At 41.2% G+C, this 18,203-nt stretch overlaps 2 protein-coding genes across 2 annotated transcripts in view; one reads left to right on the plus strand and one right to left on the minus strand.

The window, feature by feature from the left end:
- cftr (CF transmembrane conductance regulator) overlaps positions 1-11,111 on the minus strand; it is a gene marked incomplete at its 3' end in the record, with an annotated part of 60,833 nt that extends 49,722 nt beyond the window's left edge. Inside the window, exons 1-7 of the mRNA XM_083973845.1 lie at positions 10,993-11,111; positions 9,827-9,937; positions 6,777-6,888; positions 4,266-4,481; positions 3,494-3,583; positions 966-1,129; positions 306-431 (exon numbers count right to left, since the gene is read on the minus strand). Of these exons, the coding sequence (XP_083829971.1) occupies positions 306-431; positions 966-1,129; positions 3,494-3,583; positions 4,266-4,481; positions 6,777-6,888; positions 9,827-9,937; positions 10,993-11,045 (872 nt within the window). The 5' untranslated portion in view covers positions 11,046-11,111. The remainder of the gene's footprint in view (positions 1-305; positions 432-965; positions 1,130-3,493; positions 3,584-4,265; positions 4,482-6,776; positions 6,889-9,826; positions 9,938-10,992) is intronic.
- Positions 11,112-15,573: 4,462 nt separating this feature from the next.
- Positions 15,574-18,203, plus strand: part of asz1 (ankyrin repeat, SAM and basic leucine zipper domain containing 1) — a gene marked incomplete at both ends in the record, with an annotated part of 43,877 nt that continues 41,247 nt past the window's right edge. Inside the window, 3 exons of the mRNA XM_083974381.1 lie at positions 15,574-15,693; positions 16,474-16,570; positions 17,004-17,126. Coding sequence (XP_083830507.1) covers positions 15,574-15,693; positions 16,474-16,570; positions 17,004-17,126 — 340 coding nt within the window. The remainder of the gene's footprint in view (positions 15,694-16,473; positions 16,571-17,003; positions 17,127-18,203) is intronic.

The raw sequence follows: 18,203 nt of genomic DNA on the forward strand, positions 1-18,203 counted from the left end.
TTTCAAGAGTTTCACGTTCATAAATACACGTGGTGAAACGTGGAAGTGGCGACTCGGAGACTCTGGTATCTGTCATTACTTACTCATAATTACTTACTTTTCTGCCTGCACTTCTAAAACTGTAAGTTAGGAGCCATTGTGCTCCTCGTAAAACAAGTGAGTCTGGAGCCCTGTGATATGAACAGATGATGATGTTGTAGCTGTTGCTTGGCCTAGAGATAAGCTTGTGTAATAACAGCAGCAACAGGGAGATGTTTCCTATGCTACAGTTGTGTGTGATCATGGTGGTAGAGGTGTTGTCTTACTGTCTGATGTTCTTGATGATGGTCTCCATCACCTCCTCCCAGCCGTACGCCTTCACCGAGTGGATGTTCTCCACGATCTCTGAGGTGAGAGCCAGGCGGCGGCTGATCATCCCTGCTCGCTTCGCCCTGACACACATTTTAAAATCAGCTGCTTGCATGAATGAAGATTTCTCTCTACATAGACAGGATGGTCAGGGTTCCCACTCTTTTCTTGAACACATCCCCCCGTCCCATTCAGGCTTCGGAGTGGTGTTTGTTTCCACAGTTGTACCATTTTCATTTGTAGATGTGCAGTCTATGGCTCTAACATATCTCTAAATAATATCTGACATGCTTAGAAATGATATGATAACTTTTGATCAACTCAAAGTCGCTTGTTTTCTCACTAGGTACTTCTTTGGAAAAGTCAAACAGAGCTCTGGTAGCTGATGTCACAATGTGATATAATTTTCCAGGACAAGTAGAGCATGTTTACATAAACACAAAAGCAGCAGCAATTTACATGTGCATTGCATGCAAACAGTACAGTATGTTTCCATGAATGTCATCGCATAAAATTGAATAAAAAGACAAAATATAAGAATTACAGGTTTAGATTAATGTTTTGGTGCACACTGTGTACAGTATGGTGGATGTAGTTGTATGAGTGCGTTTCCTCACCGGTGAGGTCCCATCTTCTGTGAGAGCCAGGCCTGGATGATGCCCAGCAGCGTCAGAGAAGCCAGAGCGCAGAAGCCGTTGACCTCGATCAGCTCCCAGATCAGACCCACACACAGGATACACTGCAGCGGGGTGATCCATACGAAGTGGGCCAGACCCAGGCTCTGCATCAGACACACAACGAGTACACACTCTGAGTATCACACACACTCACTGACTGTAGGTTTGTTAAGAGGCTCCAGTGGAGTCACCTGACCTGTAAGAAACCCGGACTCAGGGGTAGAGGGGACCGTGCGTTTTCTGTTGCTGGCCCCAAACTTTGGAACTCCCTCCACCCTCACGTGAAACAAGCCCCTAGCCTAGCTGTTTTTAAAACACGTCTTAAAACGCACTTTTACTCCCTGGCTTTTAACAGTATGAAATCCTAATATTTTAGCAACTATGGTCTTAATATTTATTGGTTTTGCTGTTTTTATCTGTTGTGCTTTTTTACTGAATGTTGATTTTGTTCACTGTTTTCTGTGTAAAGCACTTTGGTCAACTTGGTTGTTTTTAAATGTGCTAAATACATTGGATTGGATTGGATTGGAAGAAAGATGGCTGCGTCTACCCAGAGGCTCCTGCTCTGTTTCCCCAAACTTTTTGTGTTTATGTTTGAGCTTTGTAAGTTTATTTGGTCAATTCAGAACAACAGAGAAACATGGACTAAAAAGGTGTAGGCTGTAGCCGTGGCTTATTGTGTTTATCCTTTTTAGATAGAAGATACAGTATGCGATTACAGGATGAAGATAAAAAGCAAAAAACCAAAACCAAAACCAGACAAAATAAATATTATGGCTTATATTTGCACAACAAAAGAGAAGATTAAGAATAAACAAGCATGACATCCCCAGTTCTCCAATGTGTCAAGTACTGTATGTTGGATTTATACTTTTTTTTAAATTTGTGGATTGAGCTACAGTTTTAGGATTTTTACTACTGACTTTTCATGTTAGTTCTTGTTTCTAGTTTAAATAATTACGGTGATTTGCTTTTAAATACCACTAAACGACAATACATAAAATAAATAAAACAAAAAAACACAGAAGTAAAGTGTTAGTGTAGTGCGATTTAAGTGCTCAGCGTTCAGAGCTGAGGAGCTGGACAGACTGGATGTGCATTAAACACCTGTAGGACAATAGAAGGACTGTGTGGTAATAACAGTGACTGAGATCAATACACAAGACAAAGAGTGACAGTATGCAGCAAGCACAAGTGCAGACGAGTGAGCGAAGGAGAAAGAGACACAAACACAAGAAGGAAGGAATGCATCAAACAAACAAGCTTTGTTTTTCAGGACTTTACTTTCATCCTGTTAACGCAACGCTGATGAATCTCAGCTGCACTGTCGGAGGGAAACTCAATTCTCACCTCAACACGCTCAGTTCGATCCTCTCACCTGAGAGGGAATCAACTCAGATTCTGATGAATATCACAACTCTCCCCCTCTTTAATCAAAAACACACACACACACACAAATACACACACACGAAACCAGAGTAGGTGAGTCCTGTCCCACCAGGAGACAGTGGTGCTTTAGCGGGGCCACATCCACACCAGGTGATAATTGTCTCAAAGCAAGTGGCAGAGTGTTTCCACATTCAGCACCTGAGTGACACTGAGGGCAAGACTCACACACACACACACACACACACACACACACTTGCCCTGCAGCTATGTTGCCTTGCATAATCAGATGTGTGTGACCAAACACAGATTCACAGATACAGTGAATACAGTGCTTATGTGCACACACCTAATGTTATATGTGTGTTGATCCCGACCACAGAGCTGAGTGTTTGGTTATAAAATGGATTCACTAAAGGCAGTGTGTGTGTGTGTGTGTGTGTGTTAGTCTCCCTTCCCCCTCATCCTGCACACAGCAACAGGTATGCATGAGTGTAAAACTACTGTAAAGTGATTTTGTCACTTGATTTCTGCGTCTAAACAAGAAGATAAAAGTCACATTGATGTAAGTTGTTAGTAAAAGTTAAAATATTCCTGTGCACTAGTGTCTAATTGATGTATCAGAATTTAATTGTAGTTATTAATCTTTGCACCGCTTCAATTAAATATGATTTCAACAAGAAAATGTTAAGGATTCTCGCATTTCATTTAACTGCGCTTCATCATTAGTTGGAATTTATACTCTGTTTACATTTTCATGCCGTCCCTATCATGTGTTGTACATGTAAACACTGTCATGCTGGTTTCAGAAACCTGAATATACAACGACTCAACAGTTAGAAACCTGGATATGTATCGGAAGTGCTGGCTTGTAAGAACCTCATCCAGGTTTCAGATGACGAGATGTGGAAACCAAATCAAGCTTATGATCGTCTAAACAGGAATATGAATAATCAGTTTTCTCTGTGTTGCATGTAAGCATCATATTCCAAATAATGACCAGAACCAAGAAAAGACTTAAAACCATGATATTAATGTGTATATTACAGTACACCTGCTCCAGTACATTTGGGTCTTCTCACCTCGTCCAGTTTGTTGAGGTGGGCCGACATCAGACTGACCAGCTGACCGGTGCTTATCTTGTCCAAGACTCGGCTGGATAACTTCAGAGTCTGATAAAAAGGGTCAAAAGGTCAAAAGGTCAGTCAATGTTACAACAGGGGAGAAAGAAAAGTGAGTTAGAAGCGAGAGAGCCGGCGACGCGTGATCGCACACGCCACCTCACAGCGTCCTGGACCTCCAACATGTGAGAGGCTTTCTGGGAATGTTTCGGTCACGCATGCTTAACAAGGTGGAGGCATGTGGCTGATGAGGCCGCACTGAATCTTAAAAAACGATAGGAAGCAATGGAAGAAAAAAAAGGTTGTTTTTTTTCCAGCTGACAAACACTCAGAAATAATCCTTATCTAATCAGCTGGGTTGTATTGTCTTGTACTCACAACTGTACGTTACAGTACAGCAGCAGTTTCAAGTAGCAACTGTCTGACAGTGTTATCAGATAGAAAGCCCTCAGTGCCACCACTTACAAACTCTGAGAGATGTTTACAAAACTCCAGGACATTTGAGAGGAAAAAAAACTACTTTTCTTCTCTTCTTCACTTTATTTATATAAATTTTAAAAATATGTCCTGTACATATTGTAGAATTGACAATAAAGCTGACTTTGAAAAAGAACAATGGGAATCGTGGTAGTGTTGCACTTTATAAAAAAAATGGAAAATGAAATGAAATTAAATGAAAAATGAATGGCATTCCAGCAAAATTTAATTTACAAAAAGAGTAAAAAACCTTTACCTTCTTGTATATGAGGCTGAAGAGGGCGATGCGGATCTGCATGCCCAGGTGGTGCAGGCCGAAGATGGCGGGCTGCAGCAGGAGGAAGCGGGCGGTGAAGAGGAGGGTGAGGCCCAGGGCCAGGAAGTATCCCTGATTCCGCTCCGGGGCGTGAAACGGGTCAAAGGAGGCGATGATGCGACCCAGGAGCTGAGGCTGCACCGTCTTCGAAGCCTCCTACAGAAAGACATGGGACAGAACATATTAACTCATTATTTACTTTTCTTTCTCATTTAATTGAATCCAGGTTTTCTTAATAAAGATTATTAAAGGGGACCTATTATGCTTTTCCAGCTTTTCAGACTTTTATATGTGTTTAAAATGTTGGATAATGGTTCTAGAGGCCGTGGAAGTGTCATATCCTGAGGTTAATGCATTTGGAGGTAAACCCTGCTAGATAATTGGGATTTCTCTGCACACCTGTTACACTCGGTTGCGCTGAGTTTTTTTTGACATGAGCTCGCGTCTACGTCGATGCGTGCCGGACTCCCCTACATGGTCATGCTGAGGTCTCTGCTCCAGCCGGCCCCGCCTCCTCCCATGCTGCTCTGTTGTGGCTGGTGTCACAGCGGAGAGCGGAGCGGTCTACTTCCTGCTTCTTCCCTGCATGTTTTAGCGCTGTCGCGCCACTTTACTGAGTTTTATGTAGGACGTTTCATGTAAGTGAAGCTGTACCTGTGTGAGGAGCGACGTACCGCCGGGGCGACGTTGTTCGCCGGACCGACGTAACGCTGGACCGCCAGAGCACCGGAGCTCTGGAGCTGCAGCGGCTCCTCACACAGGCAGAGCCCGTCTGCAGGCCTCCTTGGCCGGGCAGACGTCCGTGCTCATCGCGGTAGAGAAAACCATCGCTAATAAACATGCCCGCAGGTTTTTTAGACGTTTACCGCCGTGTGGTTAGTCTATTTAGCAGAATGTTGGTCTCATTGATGAAATCTTGTGGCAGTTGAATCAGTTTGAATGAAAAGTGAAGCTGTGAGAAGGAGAGGAGAGGAGGAGCAGTGCTGCGGAGCTCTGTAGTCTATGTGCACAAATAACCACATTTACATCAATAAATAACTGTTTTACAATGAACTGACCAGTCTGCATATATTTTTAATTTATTTTATATATTTATTTTTGCATTTTTATATTACATGTTACATGGTTACAGTAGCCTACATGGCAAAGACTACTCTATAGGCTACCATCTTTGGTTAGGGTGAGACTAGGTCATGGGCACATTTCATTACACAATGTAGACTGGTCAGATGCAGACTGGAGATCTGGCACTTTGCCTACTGCAGATTTAGCTTTTGTTTGCATACTACATTTTGGCCAAATCAGTATAGGTACTAGTAGTAGACATCGTCATGGTAACGCAATGCTGAGGGAGTGGTTCATTTGCATTTAAAGGGAGGGGCCACTGAAACAGACCGTTTTGCAGAGCCCTGTTTTTGAGAATGCTGTGATGTTTGATCTTTGGGGTATTTTGACCGAAGCACGTCACAGACATGTCTTTAAGACACCCAGGAACTATTTTAGTTGGTGCAAAAAGGAGCATAATAGGTCCCCTTTAAGAATCTAAACTTTCACATCCACTAAGGTCCATAATCCTAATCCAATACAAAAATCACACTAAGGTGCGATTGATAATTATTTATCTAATTGAGATTGTGCTAAATATTGAACAAAAACAACAAGCAGACTTCTTCTAAGAGCCTTTTCTGCATCCTACGTCCACAGGGTGTAAGGGGGATTAATATCTTGATGTCTGTGCATATTGAATTTATATTTGTATTTATATTTGTTTTGCTGATATTCTTATAATTGTAGTTTTTTGTGTGTTTGTTTGCTATGTCTATAAACCAAGACAATACAAAATTCAGACGTTCACGTTGTCATGACGCAGCGGCAGCATAGGCGCTGGCGCTGCACAGTGAGACAGTTTGTGACACCATGGTGCAACATGCTTGTGATGCTTTGTACATTACAGCACTGTCACTGTATTGCCCTCTCAGTGTTAACAGGTAACACACACACAAATACACACACAGGTGGAGCCGGCAGTGAAACAGGGATGGATGGAAACTGGGGGGATATTTAAAAACTGATCTAGTGGTTATAAATCAGTTTTTAGTTGAAAGAAATTACAATTAGTTGCCATAATGTTGTTTTTAAGAGGATGCCTGACGTGATAAATGTCAATGGCTACAATAATTTGAATGACCAGCTACTGTAGTGTAATATTACTTAAAAATAGAACTAAAGAAAATGTGTTTTAAGTTGCAATTAAATAGCTACAACATCCAATTTCATGTGTCTAATTCGTGTTTAATTGGTGGTGGTGGTTGGTGTATTTCTAGCCTTTACAGGAAGCACGCTCTGGGACACCTTGGCTCTGCAGGTGATATAAACTATAAGTGTTGTTCTCAAACTAAAACGTATCTGCTTCCTCCTCCACATAGGACCGAGTGACACTACAGTACTCACCCCGAGATAGAGGAGGACTCCGAAGAAGGCGAAGGGGGCGAAGAAGCATCGGGCCAGCGCTCGCAGCAGCCTGGGCTTGTTCTTGGCCGACACCACCTCTCTGTCCCATTCTCTGCAGGGAGGACAGAGTTACAACACAGTAAACAGCCGAGCGGGGGGAAGCAGGCAGGGTGGGAGGATAACACATCCACCAGCCAAATGCCAGCAAAGCTTGGCTGTTGCTATTCTATTTGTCTACTACCACTTTGGCAGCAGACCAGCTGTCCGGTGTTTAATAGCTCCCTCTCTACAACTTTGGCTGGTGATGAAGTCACAGGATGAAAAGCTGAAGTGGCTTTATTTATTATTTTGTAAAAAGAAAAGGTGAGTTTTGATTTGTTTAATTGATTTGTAAACAAATCGACAAGCTTGTTGGAAGCTTGTCACAAACAATACTGTTGGATTAACTTCCCACAACTGGCTTGGCAGGCAGTCGGAGCTACAGTAAGAAGCTGCATTGTTCTCCAAGGGTCATTTATAACCAGGGTGATCTGGCCAACCAGTTCAATGGTGAGTGATGGGTGAAGAATAAAAAAGGGTGAGCAAAGAAGAACAAGGAGGTTGATAAAGAGTGATAAACACATGTAAGGACAAAGTTAGAGTTATTTCATGAGTTAGATAACACTGATTTCTACCAGAAGAAGCATGTTTCAACTGTGGATTTGTCTTCATTCAGTGTAACAGATCCCTCAGGTCAGTATCAGCGTCGATACTGACCCTGTTAAGTGGATCATGTATCAGCCACAACTTCACTATCGATGCACAGTAAATACAGTTTCTGCATCGATGCAGCTAGAAGTCAACGTTTCCTTTTTCCTCTTACAGTCGTTGTGTCGTGGCCGGCTGCCAAGTCCACTTCTAGGGCCTGAAGTTTACCCTGACCTCACGTTACCTTTCATTAAAACCCATCCAATATCATTTAACAGATGAAAAAAAAACAACAATAGCCTACTGCATGATCAAAGACATCCCTAACACTGGTCTGGCTGAGTGAATTCGTATTGGGAGGATCAGATGAATTGCTTCATGCATAAACAAGTGTAAATTAAAAAAGAAAGATGCGATGTAAAGCTTCTGGTGATAAACCAATGTCATCTTCAGGTAAGGAGGAAGTGGGGAGGATAAAACAAGACTGATGGTTAAAACATTTTCTATATTAACTCATAACAACATTTTTTCCACATCTAGTTCAGCAAAAGTAAAGTTGTAATACATATTATGATTGTTTGAATAGGTTCAGGCTGCATGCTGATGATATTTACTCATTTACCCCTAAAGCATCAGAATATGGTAACAAATGATGATCAATCTTCAATTGTATCAAATCAATTAAGTCATTGAAGTTCGACACCGAGTCCTGAGAACTGTTGATTGTAGAGGTTAGCTGTGGTTGTTTACTGTGTTAATACCAAGATATAAACAACATTTTTCAATCTTTCTAGCTCTTGATGTATTGAACAATGGATTTTGCAGCGTAATTAAAACTTTACCGAGTCAGCAGAGCTCACACACTGTGACTCGAAGCCAAGCGGGTGATGGAGGGGCTGACGGTACACAGCGTGTTGTAATGGAAGTTAAAGTTCACATTCCCAGAAGCCCTCAGTGTTGGCCCTGATCGGAATAATGAAAGCAAAAAAGAAATCACCCACCACCACCACCACCACCACCACCACCACCACCACCACGGCTCATTCATCACCCGGTGGGCTCCATGCCCTTCTCTAAAGGTCGACCATGTACATTAACTGGCTTGTTGGCACCATTCAGCGTGACGCGGGGCCCCTGGGTGCCCAACAGGCAGGGCCAACGTGGGACACAGCTGTGGTTGTTAGGTAAAGTTAAGTGAAATGAATAAATAAAATAAAACATGGGTATTTAATCTTTGGGATAACATTTGACTCCCAAGAAAAGGATTTGTCAAAGATGTGGCATTTGTTTAGTGCTATAAAGAGGAGAAGTGAATGGACACGAGTGACGATGATGAGAACAAAGATTATGGCAAATACAGGAAGGTGATTAATGAGGGTAAAGAAAAGACACAAAAAGAACAAAAAAAAGGGAAAGAGAAAGTTAAAAAAAAAGGGGCAGAGGAAGGAACAAGATGGACAAATACAAAGAGAAAGAGAAATCAATGACTAATAGAGAAAATGGGTTGGGAAAAGACAAAGAATGAACAAGAGATAAAAAAAAAAAATCACTAGGGAAAGATAGAAAAAGAGAAACAGATGAAGCGACAGACCAGGTGGAGAAGGAAGAGTTAACCGTGTCCATCATGTGTTGTCTGCTTGTTTGTTTGGCACACACAGGTTTGGTTTATGTCTAGCCTCGTTTAAATGCCAGCCCATATTTTAACTTGACTCTGGGAGAAGGGACGGCCAGTGGCCTGCTACTGTAAACACATGTTAAAAGGGCACATGTGAAAAAACACCTCCTGCTTCTCCTGCACAGTCATTCTCCATAAACTGGCCGGGCAAAAATCTTAATCTGATATGTGCATTTGTCATTAAAAAAAAAAAAAAAAAAGCAGCTGACAGAGTGAAGATGTTGAGGTCGTTTTGTAGATTTGTGGATTTCCCAGAGTGCCTTTCCTTACCGATAAGGAAGTGATCTGTGCAGCCACACCACAATACGTTCATGCCCGGCTGTCACTGTGTGCAATTATTGAACATTAGTGCAAAAGGAGGAAGCTTCTGGTGTTTGATTATTTGCTTTTAACTTATTATGAAGGTATACATCATTCTCTGTCAACAGTATGGATAGGGTGGTGTGTATTTCTGTATATGTACTACTGACACAAACCAGATTCATAATCACATAATTAATCCCAGCCAGCCGCTAAATTACCTTAATGAGTTTACCTGGAAACACTATCAACAGTTCAGCCTTATTACAGACTTGTGTACTATCTTTGAAGCAGGATAAAACCACATAAACGATGCATGAAAAAGGTTCTGCAATGATCACATTAATCAGGTAGCAGCAGATCTTTGTAAAACCACACACACACAAACCTTTCAAGCCTCTCCGAGAGGTTGTCTGCCTGATCAAACGAGGGAGCTTTGTAGACATCGGACAGGTTCAAATTCTTCTTGAAGCCCTTCCTGAGCAGCGGTGACATCCACCTGGAAGATAAAAACCTTAATTAGACAGATTGTTGACTGTTGAATCGGTGGTTTCATCAGTGCATGTTAACAGCACAGTGATAATAAACTTTTACTTTGTGTCATGTCATTCAGGTGAAGACATCTGGAAGAGCATCAAGTGTATTTGTTTTCTTGTGGTCACAGAGAGAGAGAAAAAAACGCCCGGGCATTAGAAAAGCCTGCAGCAGGGTTAAGTAAGAGCGTCTGGAAGCTTTAATGTAAACTGGTTTTTAGCTGTAATCTCAGTCATCTCTGAGGTTTCACAGTCAGACTAATGACAGAGAAGACAGAGAGATAAAGTCAGATGTTTGTTGGTCCCTGTTGGTGACTTAAGTGTTTAAATAAAGCCTGTAGCTGCCAGCCAGGTGACACACTGCACTTTACATCATCGGAGCGGAGAGAGATTACACATGTTGTACAGTATCAGGGTATCAGTGTGTTAGATTTAAGAAGGATATCCTGATAATACCACTGCAAACAATCTTGAAAATATAATTGAGTAGCAAAGGTGCAATTTAAATTCCCACTGGGTCATAATAACATTGTGCATAATCATGTGAATGACTCTCACCCCCATCATGCATAGAGCTCACATTCAGCTCGGTTTAAACCCTGATTAATGCGCATTTTACGCGACAAAAACGCACTGAAACTCATTCAAGATATTAATTTACTGGCATTTTTACGTCATATACTGATTGTAATATCTCTCCAAAGTGAAAAACAAGATGAATGCAGGTGGTCTCCGTCGGTATGATGGCACTTTGTTGCGATTTTGACACTTCTCGGTTACTTCACGTAACAACCCGTGCCGCTCTGTGTGGGGCACCAACTTTCACTTCTATTCAAACATCCAAAACGCGCTTATACCGATTAGAAAACCGGATGATAGCACTTTATACTGACAGTATTACATTTTTTTTCTCTTGCATAAGAAGCATCCTGCTATAGTAAGCAGTGCGCTGCTGCACCTTACCATCCAGGAGGAGACGGGAAAAACACACACAAACCTCAACAAGATAAACGTCTCTTACCAGAAGAAATACTTGGAGAAGAAGTTTGCATCTTCCACAGGTGACTTCTGCATCCTAAGTGCGCCGCCAGTTTGCTTTCTCTGCACCTGAGTCGTGTCCGTGCGCGTCGCTCACATTTGCCCCCAGCCAGCCCCCCCCTGCGCGGCTCCGATCCCACAGACAAGAGGGAAGAAAGACGGTGTTCCTCCGGTAAATATGATGTCACTGTCCGGTTGTCTTCTTGCCCACTGCCCCCTCCTCCTCCAAGAAGAAGAAGAAGAAGAAAACTTAGGCTGGTGTTATCTCCCTATCCTCCGTTAGGCTACGTCTCCCTCGGTCCTGTCCTGTGTGCCTCCCTCGGTGTCTCGGCTCTGGGTGGGTGTGGGTGTCCTGTGTCTCGCTTCCCTCGGTGTGACAGTGAGAGGACAGTCCATCCTTTATGGGCTCGCCAACAACTTGCGGAGACACACGTCATTTCCACACCGACGAACACAGCTTGCATATTGTGGCAACAAGCTGAGGAGGCAAAAAAAAAAAAAAAAAAAACTCAGCTGATCCACCAATGAGGCCACATATTGATCCATACACAGTGCCAGGTAATGTAGGGAACAATGGAGTTAGTATATCCATATGGAAGTATGTCAACAAAATCTTTTCAATTCCTTGTAAAGTATTGATTTGCATATAGAGAAGTTCAAAATTTCCTCAAATCCTCATATAGTGTGTCTACATTTTAAATTGGGGCAAAAAGAAAACATAATAACACATTTTGCAAATTGCAAAAGCAAAATAAAGTGAAATTTCTTCCAATTTCCTCTCATGCATTGTGCAGAAACTGTAACACTAATGTATAAAACTATTTTTTTAAACTAACAGAGACTAAAGTGATTGCATGCATTGCTGCTGCTGTTGTAGGTGGACTGTACTTTCCCATGGCTTTTTATTTCTCTCCACTCAGCTGTCATCCTATCATTCACAAAACAAAAAACAAAACAAAACGGCAGAAACAGTTCTACATGAACTTGAAACCTTCGTTATCAGTTTCAGGTTACGCACAGTTTCAGGAGCAGGGAGGATCAAAACCTCCAGACATTCCTCCAGAGAACAGAGATAAAAAAAATAAAAAACAAAAAAAATGTGAGGATGTGGTGACTGACTCTTTGATTTATCAGTATAGCAACATCAGGAGTGAGTAAATCTGTGATTGCCACTTTATAGCATGTAAACCTGCTTATTCATGCAATTATCTCATCAGTGGTGCAATGGACAGTTAGGAGCTTTAGTGTCATGTTGAACAAACATCTGCCAAAACAGCCAAGAACAAAAACATGTGGTGATCAAACCAGCAGCCCTCTAGGTTGTATGAGGATGGTCAGACATGTTGGAGCTGCTATCGTTGCTCAGATAACCACTCTTTATAACTGTGGTGAGGGGAGAAGCTTCTCTGAATGAGAGGAGGTTCAATCTTCAATAGCAGAAGACGACAACAGGTTTTACTCTCGTCAGCCAAAACTGAAATCTGAAACTCCAGAGGACACAGAGTCACAGTCAACATTCACAAAAACAACAACTCTTAGATTCAAGTTATTATAAACTAATGAAAAATTATAAGTACTATATTCCAGTCCTGCCAATAGAGCTGCATTTATCCTATACAGAGGGGTATTAGCCACTATTAGCTGTGAATCATAGGTTTGATTGATTCCCTCCAAAACTATGTGCACATAAATCTGTTGTAGAGAGGTAATATAATTCCCCTAGTGAGGACCAATCATAATGTCCAATCATTTATGATTACCTCATTTTAAGGTACAGTAAAGTGACAAATAGAGCAGGAATGTCGAATCTGCAATGCATACAATGAAAGAAGTTTAAACAATGCAAGTCAAATTCTCTTGTGGAAATGCTATTGAAAGTGTTTTCTAAAAGTTTTTGCATGTTACTTTATAATGTAAACCAACAATAACGCTTCTATAATACTTAACCGCTCTGATAAAAGTAATGTGAATATTATACAGCTTGTTTGAGTCAAATTGTAAGGTGACAATCAATCTCTGCTTATACAAAGCTGGAATAGTTTTCCTAAATCTGAGCAACAGCTGGGCCAGTGACGGACTCAACTAATTTGTGTGTCTCTAATTTTTGTTTCCTGGCAATTGTTTTTTGTGTGTGTAAAAGAGAGAGCTAAAAAAACATAGTCTGAGTTGTAAGAAATGAAAAAAACATTTTTTGACATGAACCCAGATGCTTGGTTGTTTTGGTATTTGCTGAACTTTGGAGTCATTATTATTGCTCAGACAGAAAAGTTATAATGAGGCTTGTCCAGAGGAAGAGTGACCTCTACTGGACATACCGGTATGTTGTCCTCTGCAGCCAGATGAGAGTCTGGCCTCAAAGACATAAGACACACTCAGTTGCCAGTTTATTAGAAACACCCAATACAACAGTGCTGCCAGACATCCGTCCTACATGTTCATTTTTTGTTGACACTGTTGTAGAAAGGTGCAGAGAGTGATTGTAGAAGTTTCTACTCAGGTTTACCTCCTAAAAAATGGCAACTGAGTGTATAATATACTGTATACAGTCACAGATGATGATGGCTAATGGAAAAGTATTCAGTGATTGACCCGATTGAGTCAGTAGCTTAAAGCTTAGTTGCCAGGAGTCCCTCCACATTGTCATATAGGTTTCCCACTCATTCTGGACAAAAAGGTGCCTGTTCCAAGTTGGAGAAGAGCTACTGTACGCTAAGTCAGGTTTATTTGTAAAAACTCCTGTATAGGTAGACTATAAGTGTGTACAAGCTTCATTTAAAGTTCATTTCAGCATAAACACAAGATAAGATGTCTGTTAAATGCCCATGTTTAATGCATTTTGTTGGGCAAAAAAAGATCCTAACTCACCTGTCATATCAGCAAGATCACAATTAGCAGACAAAGCCAGGGTGGTTCCTTCAGTTTCCAGAGCAGCCTGTGGACAAAATCACAAAAGATTCAGAAACACAAGAATTGAGCCAACAGGAAAAATATGCTAGTGCTAATTATGTAGTTAGCTTAAAAATAGCATAGAGTGGGGTAAGATGAGCCACTTTTCATATTCAGGATCACTAAATCAAGACAATTAGCCTATCGTTTTTACTGTTTTGATGAAATAGCATGCCCAAAAAAAGTGGTCTAGTTGCACAACTTGGGGTAAGTTGAGCCCTTCCTTCCCCTCCATCCATCTCCCAACTCTCCCTTCATCCTGTCGATTACATTGCATCTTGGGAAGAATCCCTCATCTTTCTCTCTGAAAGTAAAGCTTGGCTTACCACAAACAGCATTACTTCTTCTCAGGAACTTCCTTACTGTAATCATAAACATGAATCATTATTTAATAATTATATAAAGCCAAAATACATTCATTTAGTGTATGGGGCAGGTGGCTCAACTTACCTCAGAGCTAACGCTACCATTGACTTTACTACTCCCCACGGGAGCGTGCCTATGTTCCCACAGCCCTATGTTCCCACAGCCCTATGTTCCCACGGCCCTATGTTCCCACAGTTCTAAGGTTTTCCTCAAAATTAGGCCCTATGTTCCCACTGGACTCTCTCTACCTATCTGGACTCTATCTATCTGGCCTGTCTTTTTACTAAACTTAACCAACTCTTTTCTTCATTGCCTAAACCCAACCAATGGTGGGACCAAAGGGCTGTGGGAACATAGGGCCTAATTTTCAGTGACAACAAAAGTTAGAAATGTGGGAACATAGGGCTGTGGGAACATAGGAATGACCCCCTCCCCACAGCTAAAATGATGCACTTTCATGCTGTTTACTACCTCACAAATAGCACAACTCACGTATAAGACAAATGTATAATGATTTATTTTGGTCTAAACACAATTGTAATTCAATATGAGATCGACCAAACTCACTTTCGAGAGTGAAAAATAGTTTTTGGTGGATTCTTACCTTCACAGACTCCATGAAATGAAATGAAATGATGCCTTCCACCTAAATATTTGGTCAGGTGATCAATTTTTCTTATGGTTTCCTAGCAACAAGGGCTCCCTACAGATGTACAACGTAAACAGTCTAACTTAGTGGTATTAAACCTCATATTAGCTTTTGCAGAAAATGAAGAAATATTTCTATCACTACTTAATTTGGGCGTCCAGAGCTTCGTTTTGACAATGTTTTAAAGCTAACGTTAGCTTATTTTAGCTAACGTTAAGCCGCGACCGTACTGTTCAAGCTAACGATTAGCTAACGGTTATAAACGTGCAGACGGAAACAGGAGCACGCAAATGATTTATGGTGATTTTTTTTTTTTGCGCAACATAAAAGTGAATTTATCTCACCACAATAGTGAAGTTAAGCTTTGTCTTTTCACGGTTCTCCATTAGCTAGTGTTATTCTGCTAAAACCGGTTTTTGACAGGTAAGTTACTAAGGTTACGGCCGCACCGGTTGAACAGACGTTAATCACGCCGGTGGTTGACGCACGCACGCACGCACGCACGCACGCAGCTGGAAGTCACTGTGACGTCACCGTCTTCACCTGCCGCCGCGGCTTCTCGAGCGTCGTTAGCTACCGAGCAGAGTCAGTCCGAGGAGACAAATGGGCAGCTTCATGGATTACGCCTTCCCAGCTGGAGAGGAAAGCGAAGTCAGCGATGACGAGTGGGCTATCGACTGTCGTCCGGAGAAAAAGAAAAAGTCTTCTCGCATCAAGGAGAAAGTAAAACACCCCTCCATTTTTTTCTAAAAACCGGTTTAAACGGCTAAGAAATCACGGGCAACGACGTTAGCTAACTTAGCAGCTGCGCTCGCTAGCTAATCATACACTGTATAAAATAACATTAAAAAGCTATTTAGTCTGATATGTATGAGGTGGATTTTCGAGATGGTGGAGATGGGGTTAAACCCGCTCTTTTTCAACCTTCGTTGTCATTAACATTGGCAATTCATGGCGCAGTGGCGAAAAATGTGCACAATAGAGCACAAATCTAAGGGTAATCTTTAGGTCTTCTGGATTTCAATGTTAAACAATACTAATAAACAAACAAATTATTCTTCTTTTTTTGTGTGTGACACATTTGACCTTTATGCAAAAAAGAAAATAAATGCAGCTCTTATGATTTGGATATTGCACCTGGCCATAGTGATTTCTTGCTTGCCTTGTTCATATGGCTCTTTTCTTATTCAAATAGCTAAACTACATAAACACTGTCAAGACTGATCACTAGTCTGTATCTATAGTATTAGTTTGTAGTTTGGATTTGAGATACTGTTGGTCAAAACTGTAAATAAAGAAATACTATCCTTATTGCTTTCTAAACTAAAGTCACTGTTCACACCTAATTGTAGGATGTATTTGTACTTTATTGTTCTCCCATGTCCATAACAGTATATCTCCAAACATACAGTACATGTTTTCCAAACATATCTTATTTTGAAGTAAAAAAATAAAAATAAACTTTTGGTAAATTTCCACTGACTTTCACCTTGTTTTTCCCAGAATGCCGATGCTGTCGTACCAGAAGACAATGTGTCTGTGCTGAAAAAAGCCATCAGTATTGGGGACACGCAGACTGTTGCCCAGCTGTTGGATAATGGCAAGTTGCACAACTTTTAAAGCCAGCTCAATTAAGAGTGCAATTGTTAATTTTTTATTAACTTTTCTGTGACTATGGATCCTCTATCTTTTGCTTTACTGTTGCAATACACATAAAAATGCATACATTCACGCATTGTAGCCTTTTAACAATGAATGTAAAATCAGATCAACATGGGAGATCCAAAAACAGTGGAGTTAGTCAGATGTGGTTGTGATTCCTCACCTAATCACAACAGTTTTTGCTTTGTATTAAATTGTTTTGCAGACTTTAAGGAGTAAAGGAAAAACATAGTGAAGAAGGATGCTCAAAGAAACAAAGCCTGATTGTGTGTGTATGTACAGTACAGTGTGTATGTGTGAGCAACACAGATTCACATTTCCTTTTAATCATTTCATTGCTTCTTTTCATTTGATCCCTTCGGTGTGGACAGGCATGGACGTGGAGACCCGGCTTGGTTTTGATTGGACGCCTCTCATGTGCGCTGTGAGTGTGGCTAACTACGACCTGGCCAAACTGCTACTGGACAGAGGGGCCAGAGCCAACTTCAGTAAAGGTCAGTCTAGAAAAACAAGGCACAAGCTGAATTTATACTGTTGACTGTCTGCTGCTGAGTTGAGGAGGCTCCACTGACCTCTCTGTGATCCCTCACCCGCCGCCGCCACCATTCAGAAAAAAATCAAATAAACCAGGGGCAACAATAGTGTGATTAGGCAACATCGTTACAGACTTGGATATGAAACAGCCATACCTAATCCTCCTGATGGTCCCTGTTGCGTTGGTGTCGAGCTATTCTCCCCCCCCCTAAACAGACTGTTGCACCTTTATTCAATTTCCTCACCTGCTGCATGCAGCCAAAGTCTGGGGGACCGATTGGTTCCTTCATCTGACATTACTTAATGGTGATGACGCCAAAGAGGAACTCGTGCAGAAACACACTTCTTATCCATTGAGTTGTTTTTAGTTCATGCACACTGCTCCCTCATCTCTCTCAAAGCGAGAAAAATTGAAGGCATCTGTTGGATTGAGGTCGGGTCTGGATAAAAACAAGCAACGGGGGGAAGAACTCTTCCTTATTAAGAGGTCTGCAGTCTCTCACAAACACACACACACACATCAAAACCATGAATCCTGTTGGGAAATGTCGTTACAGGATCTCCCAGAAACATCAAGCGTTTGGCTGTTGGGAAGGAATGTCTAATTTGGAGAGGAGGTTATAATGCTTTAATGATAATCACACTGAGTCAGTCAGTGTGTGGTCAAAGGAATATTTCCACTAAAGTCAGCTATAAGAACAAGAGAATAAATAGCTGGTGTACAGTCTTTTAACCTTAAAAAACAAGTACTGGTACATTAAAAGTCCCTTGGTGTGCTGACTCAGAAAACTTTCCCGACGATGGTTATCTTTTGGTGATTGGAATTTTGTTTTTGTTTTTTGATGAATGGGAAATAAAAAACCAAAAACAATTGGTTTGATTGATTTTCTTTTTTGAAATACACGTCTTTTCTTTTTTAATTGTCAAAGGGCAATTAACTTTTGCATGTTCTATTTGATGTAACAAAATAAAATCACTAGAAGACAGAAACAAAAAACAAAAACAAACGTCTTTTTCATATTCTTACACCGGAAGTT

Source organism: Trachurus trachurus (genome assembly GCF_905171665.1).
Source record: "Trachurus trachurus genome assembly, chromosome: 6".
In the NCBI taxonomy this organism is placed as follows: Eukaryota; Metazoa; Chordata; class Actinopteri; order Carangiformes; family Carangidae; genus Trachurus; species Trachurus trachurus.